General features: G+C 42.3%; 1 protein-coding gene across 6 annotated transcripts in view; it reads left to right on the forward strand.

Moving 5' to 3' along the window:
• DYNC1LI2 (dynein, cytoplasmic 1, light intermediate chain 2) overlaps positions 1-14972 on the forward strand; it is a 40574-nt gene that overhangs the window by 17326 nt on the left and 8276 nt on the right. For 3 of the 6 annotated variants that reach the window (XM_015567879.1, XM_015567882.1, XM_015567878.1), the window contains one exon: positions 375-442. In XM_015567879.1, the coding sequence (XP_015423365.1) occupies positions 375-442 (68 nt within the window). Of the gene's footprint in view, positions 1-374; positions 4394-5368; positions 5501-14972 lie in introns of those variants that run through there. The other 3 variants (XM_015567883.1, XM_015567880.1, XM_015567881.1) reach the window with 2 other exon arrangements.

Raw genomic sequence — 14972 nt, forward strand, 5'->3', positions numbered from 1 at the left:
CACATTTTCCCTGGAAGCTAGAGGCCATTTTAAAAGTTCTTGGCTCTTAATTTTCCATTGGCTGTAAGATATGTTAATACAGTGTTTTCCCTAATGGGTGTTTTCGTATCAAAGGATGCCATCAGGGAATCACTCCATCCTCAGGTCAGCCTGGGCCTTCAGGGGCTCCTGAGTTCTTACGGACTCAGAATCTGGTCTGGTGGCCCAGGCTATGAGCTGGTATCCCTTCATAGGAAATAGGAATTATTTGGTTGGGGGAACACAGACCTGTGACATTTCGAATAAAGAAGGACTGAATTTAGGTCTGCCTCATAATCATTGTAATGAAAAAAGCTTTTTTCAATAACCCATCATTGCTTTTTTTTTTTTTAAAGGACAAAAGACTGTGTTGACAAATGTTCAGGAAGAACTGGATAGGATGACTCGAAAACCAGACTCCATGGTAACAAACTCTTCAACAGAAAATGAAGCCTGATCCTCCTTAAAAGTGCATATGTAAAATGACCAAATAACTATGTATATTGATCTGCTAAGACCAGGATTTTTCTGATACGGCACATGCTATCAGTTTTTGGGGGCAGGGGAGATGAACTTAAAAAAAAAAACTTCATTGGCTTGTCCGAGTGTGAATTGCACATTTAGGAAGGTTATGTGTCAGATCCCTTTGTTAAGGATAACCTTGGATTCGCAGGCATGTTGCTCTCTCGTGGGAAACAAGTGCAGCTGGGGCTTCATGTGGAGGGGAAGGTAGATGAAAAGAGAGGGCGCCCTCTTTCTTTCAGGGCGGAGCAAATGAGACCAGGAAATCATTGATCAGATGGTTAGTCTGACCAGGTGCGTGCTAGCAAATTCACTTGTTCTTGGGAAGCAGATTAAGTAGCAGAAAGTCCAGGAAACAAAAATGGCTTAAAGGAGGAATGAGAGAAGTGATGGGGGAGCTGAACGTTGAAGGAGGTGAAGGAAGGAGATGAGCAGTGTTAGTAAATACTGTGTGTTCGGTAGAAGTTGAATAATCATTTTTAAGAATTAATATCAGAAGCATTTCCAAACTAAACACTAAGCAAAATGGGAATTAGACTTGTTCTGAATGCATCTTTAATTTATGAAAGATGTGTTAAGTGTGGGTGTGCCTGAGTCAGGTGGAGCTGACACAGGGATGGGGAAGATGGCAGCCTCCCGGGACTCACGTGCTTGGCTGAGGCCATGTTCTCATGGGAGGTGCTGGGCTCCATGCATGTGCACTGTGGGGCAGACAGTCACTGGGATGTGTTTAAAGTCGGCAGTTACAAAATTAGTTTACTTTAAATAGTGTTTTTTTAATAACTCCTGCTCTGTTTTTTAAATTTCAAAAACCTTTTCTTTTTTTTTACTACCACAGGCTGGCCTACAAGTAGAGAATGGGTGACCAACCTCTCATTTTACTATAATGCAAAGTACTACAGAAAGTTTGAGGGAGGTTTTTAATGTAATTGCACACTGATTAATTGGCTTACACCAATCCCTGCCTTACTGTCTGTGGAAGCCATCATGTGCAAAAGGGTTTTGTCCTAGCTCCCTGGTCTGATCAGTGCTATGAGATGGACAAACAAATGAATGTTTTATATTGAAAATGAAAATGATATACTTCTTGTTTTGTGTTTTTCATAAAATGAAGCTTTTTTTTTTCTTATGGAAATAAGAGTTTCAGGTGTCTCCATTTAGGGCAAATTCATGCACATTATCATGTCACAACACCATTCTGGAACTGACTTCTGTGGATTTGAAATGGCACTTTTAATTTTATACATGATACAGAACTTTTAAATGCAAACACTACCATTAATTTAATGTCTAAAACATTTGTTGTCAAACCAAGGGAAAAACCACAGTTCATTTATGTGGAGTTTACTTTTTTTATATGAATGTTTATTGTATTGTGTCTGAGCATAACTTCCCTAATGTTATTACTTTTACATACAAGATTTGACTGACCACTAACATAGTACTGGGCATAACTTAATATCCTATGTTATAGAACAAGACTCTAAAACTGTCTTGAATTGCTTTTTTGTAAAGGTCTGAACACTGTTAAGGAGAAAGCTGAGTATTTACTTGCCTTTCTGACAAACATAAAACATGTTTCTTGTGCCAGTTTTATTGTTGAAAATATACTTTTTCACCCTTTTTAAATTCAGGGTTTTTTTTTTTTAATGTATTGTGGTTTCCAATTACCAAATTGTCCAGGTAATGACAGTAAACTGACTGTGGAGTGATAGTTGTGGGGTAGTGACCACTAGATGCCCAACAGCTGTGACCACACTAGTGGTGGGGTCACTTAATTCCTCTGTAGTGGCTGGAAGTGGGGCACAAAATGAGTGACCTCAGGAACAAGAAAGGATTCCTGGAAAGGCACATGCCTAAGAGGGATATGGAGTGATTTTAAATTTTAAAGCATCATTTTACTTTTCGTTTATTTTATTTTTTTATGATTTAAACTGATAAGCACTTTTGTGTCACTGTAAAATGTACTAAAACCGATGAAATGCTAAGGCACCTGTGTTCTGTGAAGGAGGGTTTCTTGGAGACCACTTTTAATTTCTCATGACAAATGGATGCTCCTAGTATCAGAAGAAACTGTTGCATAGTGTCATGTGCTTAGTGGTTGCCAAAGTCTACCAACTTTGGGGAGCTGCGGGGTTCTTTTTGGGAGGTGGGGGGATGGGAGGGTCTTTTTGTTATTTTGGGGCTTTCAAGCATTGGAACCAAAGGCCAAACAATAAACAGCCTTTACTTTTTAAAGTAAAATTCATGTTATTTGCAGAATACACTTGTATGGTAGACTGTTAAATAGAATTTTATGACTATTTATATACATTATAGCGGTTACATCTGCTGTTTGTCTATAAAATGGAAAAATCAAAGAAATAAGCCCAGTTTTGAAGATGTGGCCTTATTGAGGCCATGAGTTATTCTTTCCTAAAAATGCAACGGGTATGCTGCTAGAATTATTTAATTTTGTTTGCACTTTTTTTTTTTTGATTGGCATTTTAAAATCAGTATTTAAATTGAAGACTTCGCGTTTCATTAGTTTTAACAAAGTTGAAAGTGACTGCTCTGTACATCATGACCTTAACAATGTTGATACTGTAAGTGAAAGTTCACTGTTGTCTCTATACTAAGTTTATTGGTGTTTTTCACTTAAAATTAGGACTGCAGATTATTCCCCGAGCAGCCTTGGTCCAGGGGGGTGGCTCTATCCAGATGCAGTATGCAGTCATGTGGAACCTTGCTTTCTAGTGCTGGGAAAGAAGATGTCTCTAATTACTGGCTTCAATAAACATGAATCCAGACTGCTTACAATTTTTGGTGACTTTCTTTATGACAAATCTTCCCATTGGAGATACATTGAATTGTCTTCTCAACATGTGGAGTGTCTGCCCTGTAGCTAAAAATGAATACCTCTCGAAATTCTCAGAAATTTTGTAAAGAAAAAACATTTGAAAGCCATTATTTTGAGGTATGTGGAGTTCCACGTAGTGGGTAAAGCACAGGGGTTTGTGAGTTGTCCAACCTATTTTCTTTCCTCTTGGATAAATTTTTGATTGTCTGAATTGGGCTAGGTGATTTTCACTTAACTAATTTAGAAGCCTTGAGGATTCATAGAGGACTTGCAGAGCAACTATATCATAATGGGAATAGTAAAATATGTTCAAGAAAATTAGATTCTTTGTGTTAGACATCATTGCATTTCTGATTGTTATAGTTTAAGCATGTTGGGTTTGTTCTTTAAAGTTGATTTAGTATACAGACTTTCTCCCCAACATTTTATTTTGAAGAATTGTAAACCTCCAGAAAAGTTGAAAGAGAAGTATACTGAACGCTAATGTTCTTTTATATAAATTCACCAGTTAGTTAATTATCACATTAGGAATTCTTAAATGGTAATTTTCTTATTTCATCATGCCTTCTACATTTATTAGCTGGCATTCATCTGTAAAGAAGAGTTTTCTTCCCTCTGTCCTTTTGGGTTGTGATTTTTACTATGAATTTGGTTTTATTTTTTAAATTCAAAGTGTTATAATCTAATAACTCAGTATTTTTTATGCTTAGCTTGCCCCAGATTTGAAGAGTGGTGATCTCCTCCAACTAGCTGTGTCTTTTTTTTTTTTTTTTACTTGCGATTTAACTCATAACTTCAAATCCACTTTAAAATGTTGATTTCAGGGACTTTTTTGTATATTCACTATGTTGTGTACCCATTACCACTATCAGATTCCAGAACATTTCCATCACCCTCAAAAGAAACCCTATACCTAATAGTCCTAATTCTCCCATCCCCCCCATTCCCTGGCCATCACAAATATCTCTATGGATTTGCCTACTCTGGATATTTTACATAAATGGAGTGATACAATATGTAGCCTTTTTGTGTCTGGCTTCTTTTATTTTAGCACTAGAAGCCTGGTGCACGAAATTCGTGCATGGGTAGGGTCCCTAGGCCTGCCTTGTAATCATGCCCGATCCAGTTCTCCACCTCCCTCCCCACTACCTCCTTCCCTCACTCTCTCAGCGTCGTCATCATCATCCCTCCCCACCCCCTCAACTCCCCCACCCGCTTGCTGCCGCTGCTCACCCACCATATTCCGCTCTGGCCCCTGGTGGTCAGTGCACATCATAGTGAGCGGTCTAACTCATGGTTGAACTCCCAAGGGGACAATTTTGCATATTAGCCTTTTATTATATAGGAGGATAATGTTTTCCAGGTTTATCCATCTTGTCGCATGTATCAGTAATTTACTCTTTTTTATGGGTGAATAATGTCCCATTGCATGGATAAACCCCTATTTTATCTGTTAATGCACATTTGGGTTTCCAGTTATTGATTATGAATAGTGCTTCTATGAACATTCATATATAAGTTTTTATATAAACGTGTTCTTTGGGGAATATATCTAGGAGTGGAATTGCAGTGTCATATGGTAATTCTGTGTTGCCTGAAGAACCACTAAACTATTCCATAGCAGCTAAACCACTTTACATTCCCAACAGTAATGTATAAGGGTTCTTTTTTTAAAAAAATTGATTTCAGAGAGGAAGGAAGAGAGATACAGAAACATCAATGATGAGAGAGCATCATTGATTGGCTCCCTCCTGCGCATAATGATGAGAGCATCATTGATTGGCTCCCTCCTGCACATCCCCTACTCGGGGGGGATCGAAACCACAACCCGGGCATGTGCCCTTGGCTTGGATCGAACCTGGGACCCTTTAGTCTGCAGGCTGATGCTCTATCCACTGAGTCAAACCAGCTAGGGCTGTGTAAGGGTTCTGATTTCTCCACATCTTAGTCAACACTTGTTTTCTGTTTGTTTGTTTGTTTTAATTATAGTCATCCTAGTAGATGTGAAGTGGTGTCTCCATGACTAATGATGTTGAGTATTCTTTTCATATGCTTATTGGCCATTTGTATATCTTAGAATTGTCTATTCATACCTTTTGCTCACTTAAAAATTGTCATTTTGCCGAAACCGGTTTGTCTCAGTGGATAGAGCGTCGGCCTGCAGACTGAAGGGTCCCAGGTTCGATTCCGGTCAAGGACATGTACCTGGGTTGCACGCACTTCCCCAGTGGGGGGGGTGCAGGAGGCAGCTGATCGATGTTTCTCTCTCATCGATGTTTCTAACTCTCTCTCTCTCTCTCTCCTTTCCTCTCTGTAAAAAATCAATAAAATATATTTTAAAAAAATAAAAAAAAATTGTCATTTTATCATTGAGCTGTAAGAGTTCTTTTTATATTCTAGATACTAGACTCTTAGCTGTGTCCTATGGACACCCCTCTCCCCCAACTGGTCTTTGAACATTTCCTTTCTGTCACAAAAAGATGTTCCATGCTAATCTTATATTTCCCTACCTTTCACCTGGAATCAGCATTTTCCCAAGGAGTCCTGGTTCCCTTTAGTGGGGATTGGAAATTAGAAACTAAGATCTGGACCAGCGGTTGCCAACTGATGGTCCGTGGGCCACTGGTGGTCTGCGAGGTCCGAAAGGTTGGCGACCGCTGATCTGGACTGTAGGCATGCTCAACGTTACTGGGTGCTATTCCATCTAGGCCCTTTCAGTGGGCATACAATATGTAACTTTAAAATATTTAACATTGCTTGAAACTTGATTTATATCAGTTGTCTTTATTCTTTCTTATGGCTTCATAGTACTCAATTATGTGGATGTTCCATAGTTGATTCAACAAGTCTCCCATACCTGGACTTTTAGGACATTTCCAGTCATGTTTTTACATAATGCCACAATGAATAGCCTTGTGCATACGTTGTTTTTACTTGTGGAGGTGTATCTTCAGGGTAATTTCCTAGCAGTGGTTCTACCCAGTCCAGGGGTAGGGAACGTTTGGTCTGGCCCTGCCAAGGCATTAGGGGTGAGTTAATTAAATGTTTGACCAAATATAGCAGGCTGATTTTTTTAAATATATTTTTATTTATTTCAGAGGGGAGGGGAAGGGAGAGGAAGCGGTAGAAACATCAATGATAAGAGAATCATTGATGGGCTGCCTCCTGTACACTAACTACTGGGGATTGAGCTTGCACCCCGGGCATGTGCCCTTGACCGGAATCTAACCCAGCTACCTTCAGTCCACAGACTGATGCTCTATCTTCTGAGCCAAACCAGCAAGGGCAGCAGGCTAATTTTTAAGTTGATATTAAATTCTGTATGGCCCTCGAATGATGTTACAAATTTACAAATGGTTCTTGGCAGAAAAAGGTTCCCCACCCTGTCTGTCCTAGTCAAAAGGTAAATAAAGGTACTTCTGTAGTTTTTGTTTTGACATGATCATAGTCCTTTCCATAAAGGTTACATCATCCTGTACACCTACCAGCAGTTGTAGAAATTAGGAAGTTTGGTGAATAAACACTTATTGGGGGAATTATTTAGTGACACTAGCAGTAGCATTGTAAAGCAAATGCTTATTTTTAGAGATTGCTGTATTCCAGTGACTCTAGATGTTTCATATAGAGTGATTTAATTTTCACAACAACTCTGAGTGATAAGTGCCTCTATCATCTCCATCTTAGTTTCCAGATGAGGAAACTGAGGCATGGATAGACTAAACAGCTACCAAGGTCAGAGCCAGAATTTGAATCCAAGGTTTAGCTTCTGAGTTTCAGCTAATTGTGGTGCTGTGCAGGTGTTTATTATACTCACGTAAAACAGATGGGGAAATATGCCCATTGAAAGTGTTTTCATATGTGGTCCTAAGCACATGTGTGCTGCTGTTTAGCCTTTTTCCCTTCTATCACAGATGGAGGAGTCATTCTTGTTAGGTGGGGAAATATGGCAGAGAATGTACCCAAAGGGAAAGAATACAGTACCCTGATAAAAAAGGGGAAGGGGCCACAGTCAGTTACTTTGCTGAGAAAGGCAGGTTGTGCCTGCCACTCTCCTATCTTGGAAGGATAGCTGCCTCTCAAGGCATGAAGAGCTTAGGGGGTCACCTGTGGTAAGGGCTTTTGGCAGGCCCTGAGATGTAGACTTTCACCAGGTCTACATCCGGGTTTTTTCTCCTGCCACCTCTGTATTGGGAGCAGTGCGTGGAGGGAGGCAGCTGAACGATTGGGAAGAGAAGGATTAGGCTCCGGTGGGTTCCAATCCTGGTACTTCCTCTGACCTTGTAGAAGTCTTACTGTGGAATCGGGCAAATTTAGATTAGACAGATGAGCAATTGATCAAAAAGCAGAACAAGAAAACAACCAAAATTGGGGAACTTCACCCTTCTTAGGCCTGTCTTTGTAACATGGGGATAAAATGTCTTTCCATTCATTGTGAACATTAGAGGAGGTACACATGTGCCTGGCGTAGGGTAGGTTTTCAATGTGATTGTTGACCCTGAAAATACCTCCAGGAAACTCCCTAATAAACGTTGTTCCAGCAACACCCCCTTTGTAGAATCTACCATTTCCATTGGTGGCATTTTACATTTTGTTGTTTAAATATCATCTCCAAAGAAAACAGGTTGGAGGGATGGATATCCTGTAACCATTCTCCTGGTGTAGTTCCCATGGGATGCCACACACACCTGAGCCCTCGATCTGGAGGCAAGGACAGTGCTTGCTCTTTAGTGCTGTATTCCTTACCCTGCAAGGCTTGCAGATAGCCGCAAGGATGCAAAGTGCTATCTTGATGCCTGCTCTGACTTGCCTTGCCTGATGAGGCACAGATAGTGTGTTCTGATTAGGAGGAGACTGAGGTGACAGGCCTGTAGCAGTGTTGGGAGCAGGAGGCAGGAAGGAGCCAACACCACTGCGCATGGACAGTGTACCCTGCTGGTGGAATGGGCCAGGCCACACTTGAGACATAGCCCAAAGTCTCTTTCTGGGCTTTGATTCTGAGGGAATCTTACAGCTAAAGGAGGAGGAGATGCTGAGATAGCAGGGGATTGAGAGGCCAGGAATGGGGCTTTGGGGGCACCAGATCAGTGGGAACCAGGGTTCTTTTGGGGAGGGTTGAGACCTTGGGCAGCATTTCACAGAGGAGGAGCCTAACCTTTCAAGTGCTTCTAATCTTGTTAATAAATTCCTATGTGAATAAAGTTAACATTTTTTCCAGTACTGTTAACATTGAATTGTGTTCTATTTTGTTTTGTTAATCCTCACCCGAGGATATTTTTTCCGTTGATTTTAGAAGGGAGGGAGGGGGGAAAAGAAGGAAACATTGATATGAGAAAGAGACATTGGTTGCCTCCAGCAAGTGCCCCAACTGGGGCCAGAGGTCGAACAGGCAACCCAGGTACAGGCCCTTGACTGGGAATCAAATCCAAGACCCTTCCCTGCAGGGGCCAATATTCTATCCACCGGGCCACACTGGGCAGGGCTGAACTGTGTTCTATTTTGATTGTTTTCATCAGCAACTCAAGGTAAGTCACAAGAATGTCAAGGTATTTTCATATATGATGTTTCTCTAGAACATTTACTGGAATGTAGTTAACATTCCTAAATGGTCATCAGGCTTCTCCATCTTCCCCACCCTGCCTCCCAGCAAATCTCAGTTCCTCACTGAATCAGTTCCTTTAAAGAACTTCTATTTCAAGTTCTAGAAAAGGCAAATAAGATCTGAATTTCATATTATAAGCATCTTAATTTTTGTTAGAAAAATTCAACAATTTAAAATATGTCCTTTTTAAGGCAGTAATTTATTTAGAGAATGGGGTTGCTTGGGTACATCTGTCAGCAGCTTGTGGCATGTTACATCTGTCCTTGATATTTAAAATATTTGGCACCATTTTGCTGGGAATCCATTTCTGACCTACTCAGAATCATCTAACAAATGTTAGCCTGGATTTAAACTTCAGAGTGTATAGGACACTAAACACTGTACTTGTTTAAACTTTGTATACAGATAATATGTGCATGTTGAGAAGGTATGTCAGCAATTCCAATTACTCTTTGGTGGTTTTGCTCCCTGAAAACCCATCTGAGAGGATATGTTCTCTCTATGGCAGGCCCACAGGAGGCGAGCAGACAGCAAATCACTTAACCTCTCTGAATCTTAGCTCCTCTTCTGGAAAATTTCACTTATCTCATAGGCAAGCTGGCTGCCTTGAGATGCCTGCTTCAAGCAGTGCCCTGCATGCAGATAGTCCTGAAACTGAACCAGCCCTGAACTAATGGTATGAGAGAGAAAGATTTTAGTTCTTGAAAAGGCCTGAGAAAGCATCACTTTAAAGATGGGGAAAGAGCCGGACTGGTGGCTCAGTGGTTGAGCATTGACCTATGTCAGGGCACAGGCCTGGGTTGCGGCTCGATTCCCAGTAGAGGGATGCAGGAGGTAGCCGATCAGTGGTTCTCTCTCATCACTGATGTTTCTCCCTCTCCCTCTCAGAAATCAATAAAAATATATATAAAACAAAATGCTGGGGAAAGAGACGAGAGGGGAAAATTGTCAAGGTCACACAGAAGGGAGCAGAGTTGTGACTGAGAATCTAGGAGTCGTTGCTGCCTCCCTCTACCCCATCTGCATACTTTCCCCACCCTGGGCAGTGCCTAACACCAGGTTTTAAATCTGAAGACATGAACTGCTAGTTTAGACTGAGCTGGAGAGCTATTTTAGGGCAGACAAGCTTTCAGCGCACCATAAATTCCATCACCTGGGCAACTGCCTGATTTCTTAGGCAAAGCAGTTCTCTGCCATCTGCATGCGTGGGCTTCCGCATAAGTGGTTGAAGTATGTGGCCTCCTGGGGCCTCCTCCCTGCTGCTCCTCAGCAGCTACTGCTATCTTCTGAGGATCGGTGGGCATGAGTGGGTGACACTCAAGATGCCAGTGATAAGGAAGAGAACTAGGTGGACCCTGCTCCTACGGGGCAACAGACAAGCCAATTGATGTCTCCCACACAGTCAGCTTCTCTGCTCAAAATAAAAACCCAATTCTGTGGCAATCTTCCTCTATCTCACTGATTTGGCCTTAAAAGTCTTTAGGTGGCCAGAGCATGGTAGATGTCTGGGCTGGGTGGGAGCTGTGAAGACCCAGAGCCAGACTTTGAAACCTGAGCAGAGTAAAGAATGTCTCTGGGGTGTTGGGGGACTGGACGGGAAGGTGGCGTGTCATGGAGAGGTAGCCCAGTAGGGTGAAAAGGGCATCTTCCTGAGTGAGAATGTGGTGGTGTGTGTGTGGGGGGCTACACAGGGTGTCAGAACCCAGTGGGGCTGGCCCCGACTCCGTATAAGCCTGTGGGGTGAAGAGCACCCATATGGGCTGTCAGAACCTGAGTGGGGTTGAGTGAGAGGGATGGTTCAGTGCGGGGTCATGTGGCAGGAGGGCATTTGTGAAGGGATCGGGGTGGCGATGGGGATGGGAGGATGGTTACAGGAACATTGATCAAGTAAGTTAATGTATGAAAGAAAATAGATTTCTCACTGACAGAGAAAGGCATTAAAAATAATGGAAAGAGAAAATTAGAATGTAGGAATGGTATATGAACTATCAGTATGAACTTAGGGTTTTCAATACACACATATAAAAATATATGTGTGTGTGTGTGTATATATATTTCCTAGCTGTTTGCACTGAGAAGTCCTGGGAGCTGACACAGCCTAATAGCAATGGGCACACCTTGTGCCTAGATCTTCATTTCTAAGTACCATTTCCAATAAAATAAATCAGGTGGAAATGGCTGATTCCAGGGCTGGGGTAAGCAAAGTGTGAGCTTGGAACATCTATGCCAGAAAGTAAAAAGGGCTCAAAACACAAAAACAAGAGCCCACTGGACAAATCAATGACAATTTGAGCATCAAAAAAAGAAAAGATTGTAATGGAGTATATATATACCCATTGAATAAAATAGGAAGCCATGCATCTATATTGATATAAATTAATAAACTGATTGGAACATTCCTCAACAAAATTTAAATTTATATAACTTATTCCGTGGGTTATCAGACATTACAATTAATATTTGGACGCTCAGATTGTCCCAGGGTTTTTTTCTTTATTACAAGGCGGGAAAAAGAATGACTTGGAGCAGAGAAGCCTGGTAGACACAAGCCTAACCAGCTGATCAAAGGGAGCATCATTAGGACAAGGAGCAATCACAGGCCTCCTGACAGGCTGTGCTAAGAACCATCACTTCTAGGGTGTTTCTGCCCAAAGTGTAACCCTGAGGAAACAGACCAACCCAAATTGAGGGGCATTCTGCAAAACAATTGGCTGTAATCTTCAAAAGTGTGAAGGTCATAAAAGTTAAGACCAGTCTAAGGACCTGTTTCAGTCTGAAGGAGACTAAAAAGACATGACAACCAATGGAATGCATGATTCTGAATGGGGTCATTTTGCTACAAAAACAGGGACATTTGGCAAAACTTGAATGGGTTCCATGGGCTAGTGGTAGTGATGTCTCAGTAATGATTTCCTGATTGTATTCTGGTAAAGGAGAATGCCCCTGTTTGCAGGACATATCCACTACTAAAGTATTTGGGGATGATGGGGTATTAGATTGGCAACTCGCTTTCAAATAGGGAAGTGGGGGGAGTTTTTTTGTACGATACAGCCTTTTAAATGTTTAAAAAATTTTTTGATATTGCTTCCAAATAAATTTAATTAAAACAATCTTTAGGTCTGCCCATGAATACAGTCTAAAAAGTGCAAGTGGTGTGACATTCAGGCCTTTGGCAATAGCTCCTAGAACCTTCACCCGCCTGACTTCTTTAAGTGTGTTCCTCAGCCACTATTTCATTCCCCCTCCCCCAATGTCTTGGTCTCCCACACTCTGCCCTTCGCGTGTCCCAGCATCATGTTTTCCTGTCCACTCTGATCACTTACCTAAGGCCTGTCTGTCCTCAGGCTTAGCTCACGCCCCCACAGATCTGGAGGGCTTCAGCCCACTTCCTCTCCAAGAACCAGGCTCCCTGAACCACCTTGAGGGCGTATCTGGCTGCCCCAGGCTTCCCAAATGAGTTTGGGGACCCCTAGGTGGTATCCATAGATACACTCTTGGGGACTCTGAGACCTTTTTCTTTTTCAAGGTCCACCATTTTCTTAAAATATATTTTTATTGATTTCAGAGAGGAAGGGAGAGGGAGAGAGAGATAGAAACATCAATGATGACAGAGATCATTGATTGGCTGCCTCCTGCATGCCCCCTACTGGGGATCAAGCCCGAAACCCAGGCATGTGCCCTTGACCGGAATCGAACCTGGGACCCTTCAGTCCACAAGCTGATGCTCTATCCATTGAGCCAAACCAGTTAGGGCAAGACCATATTTTTTTTAAGGGCTCTGTACATTATTTAGAGTAACAGAATCTCTACTCCCCATTTGATACAGAGGAGATAAGATTTTGAATTATTCATCTGTACTTTTTGTTTTCACCCAAATCTGATCATGTCAGTGCCTGCTTAAAGAGCAAAATGCGGCTCTGATGGCTCCCCTGACTGCTGGGGCTTTGGGAATCTGTTCCCAGCATGGCAACCTACCTGTCCCAGCCCCTGCCTTCAAATAACTTTTAACCTCTCCCTGTCTGGACAGGAACCCAGACTGCTCACCTCTTTCTGAACCTCTCCGGCCTTTCTGATAGGGCTTTGGTTTAGGATAGCTATTCTTCCCAGAATGCCTTGCCCTGCCTTGCTCGTTCAGAATTATGCTTTCAAAGCTCGTTACAAAGTGTTTACAGCAATGGGTAAACATTTGCTGAGTATCTACTTTGTCTCAAGCACAATTCTAAACTCTTTACAGATGAGGAAACAGGCCCACAGAGGTTAATATCTTGTCCGAGAATACGCAACTAGTGAATATAATCCTGTGTCCCATGAATGGTTTATTGCATGCCTATCCCACATCTGGCCCTGAGACACAACGGAGATAAAAGAGGCCTTTGCCCTTTCAGAGCTTATGGCTGGCAGGGCTGCAGATGGATGAGTAAGCAGTGAGTCATAACCCCCGTGATAAATACTTTGATATAAGGAACTACGAAGGCTAGGGCTGGAGTACCTGACCCTGCCTGGGGACTCAGGAATTGAGGGACGTTCTGCAAAATATTGATATTGTTTTGATATCTAGCTGGAAGAGTTGACATCTAGCTGAGCCCTACAGGATGCCAGGAGTTAGCCCACCTTAGTGGCTGTTTTGAGCATTTAATGAGTTAATATGTGAAAGCCAAGTAGAGCAGTGTGTGGCACATGGGGTGTACAATAGCTGTACCTCCTCCGCCGCCTCATAAAGGAATGGGTGTGCTTATTGGCGGGGGGCATCAGGTGAGATTATGAATTATGCTTTGGCCTCATGGAATTCAGGGCACACAATTCCATGACAAAGGTAGTATCGGTGGGCAGTTGGATCTAAGTGGCTGGAGCTCAGGAGAAAGGTCTGGAGTCATAGGAAAGGCGATGAAGCGAGTACAGTTGTCCCCTCTTACCTACGTGCACGTTAGCAGTTTCAGTTTCCTGAAGTGTCAGTTACTCTGGGTCAACCTCAGTCCAAAACTATTAAGTGAAAAATTTCAGAAATAATTCAGAAGTTTTAAATTGTGCATTGTTCTGAATAGTGTAATGAAATCTCACGCTCTCCCATACTCTCCTTCTCAGAAGGCGAATTGTCCCGTTGTCCAGTGACTACATACTGTAAGTGCTTCCTGCCCGGTAGTTACTTAGTAGGATTGCCACAGTGCTTGTGTTTAAGTAACTCTAATTTAGTAATGGCCCCAAGTGCAAGAGTGGTGATGCTGGCAGTTCAGATATGCCAAAGAGAAGCAATAAAGTGCTCCCTCCTCCCCCCTTTTAAAAAAAACCAAACATTTTTTTACTGATTTTTAGAGAGAGAAGGGGAGAGGGAGAAGAGAGAAACATCAATGTGAAGGCAATTCATTGATCAGCTGCCTCCTACCTGGAATCAAACTGGCAACCTTTTGGTGCATGGGACACTCAACCAACTGAGCCACAAAGGCTAGGGCTAAAGTGCTCCCTTTAAATATAAAGGTGAATATTCTTGATAAGAAGAGGAAAAATATAATATGCTGAGGTTGCTAAGATCTATAATAAGAATGAGTGTCTGTGGAATTGTGAAGAGGGGAAAAGAAATTCTTGCTTGTTTTGCGGTCATACCTCAAAATGCAAAAGTTATGGCCACAGTGCATGGATAAGTGCTCAGTTAAGATGGAAAGTGTGCTCTCCCTGCCGGGAGCATGCAGTCACCTTGCCCTTCTCCCTCCTCTTCCCCCACAGGCGTGCACGTCTTAAACTCTAAGGGTCTCCACAAGACTTGCAACCAGGGGAACAGTGGATAGTGGCAGCTCGTCCTGGCGAAACTCCTGAACCCGTCTCCAAGGCCCCCTTTTCTCTGACTTTCCAGTGAGCCAAAGCAGCCCGCCTAGGCTCTCTCCTGTTGCTTCTATCCTAAGCCCTGCCTTGTCTCACTGCCCCAGCTTTAATACATGTACACACACACACACACACACACACACACACACACACACAAGATGGAAAGGAATTACATTTTAT

This window comes from Myotis davidii, unplaced genomic scaffold, assembly GCF_000327345.1.
Source record: "Myotis davidii unplaced genomic scaffold, ASM32734v1 scaffold243, whole genome shotgun sequence".
Classification (NCBI taxonomy): domain Eukaryota; kingdom Metazoa; phylum Chordata; class Mammalia; order Chiroptera; family Vespertilionidae; genus Myotis; species Myotis davidii.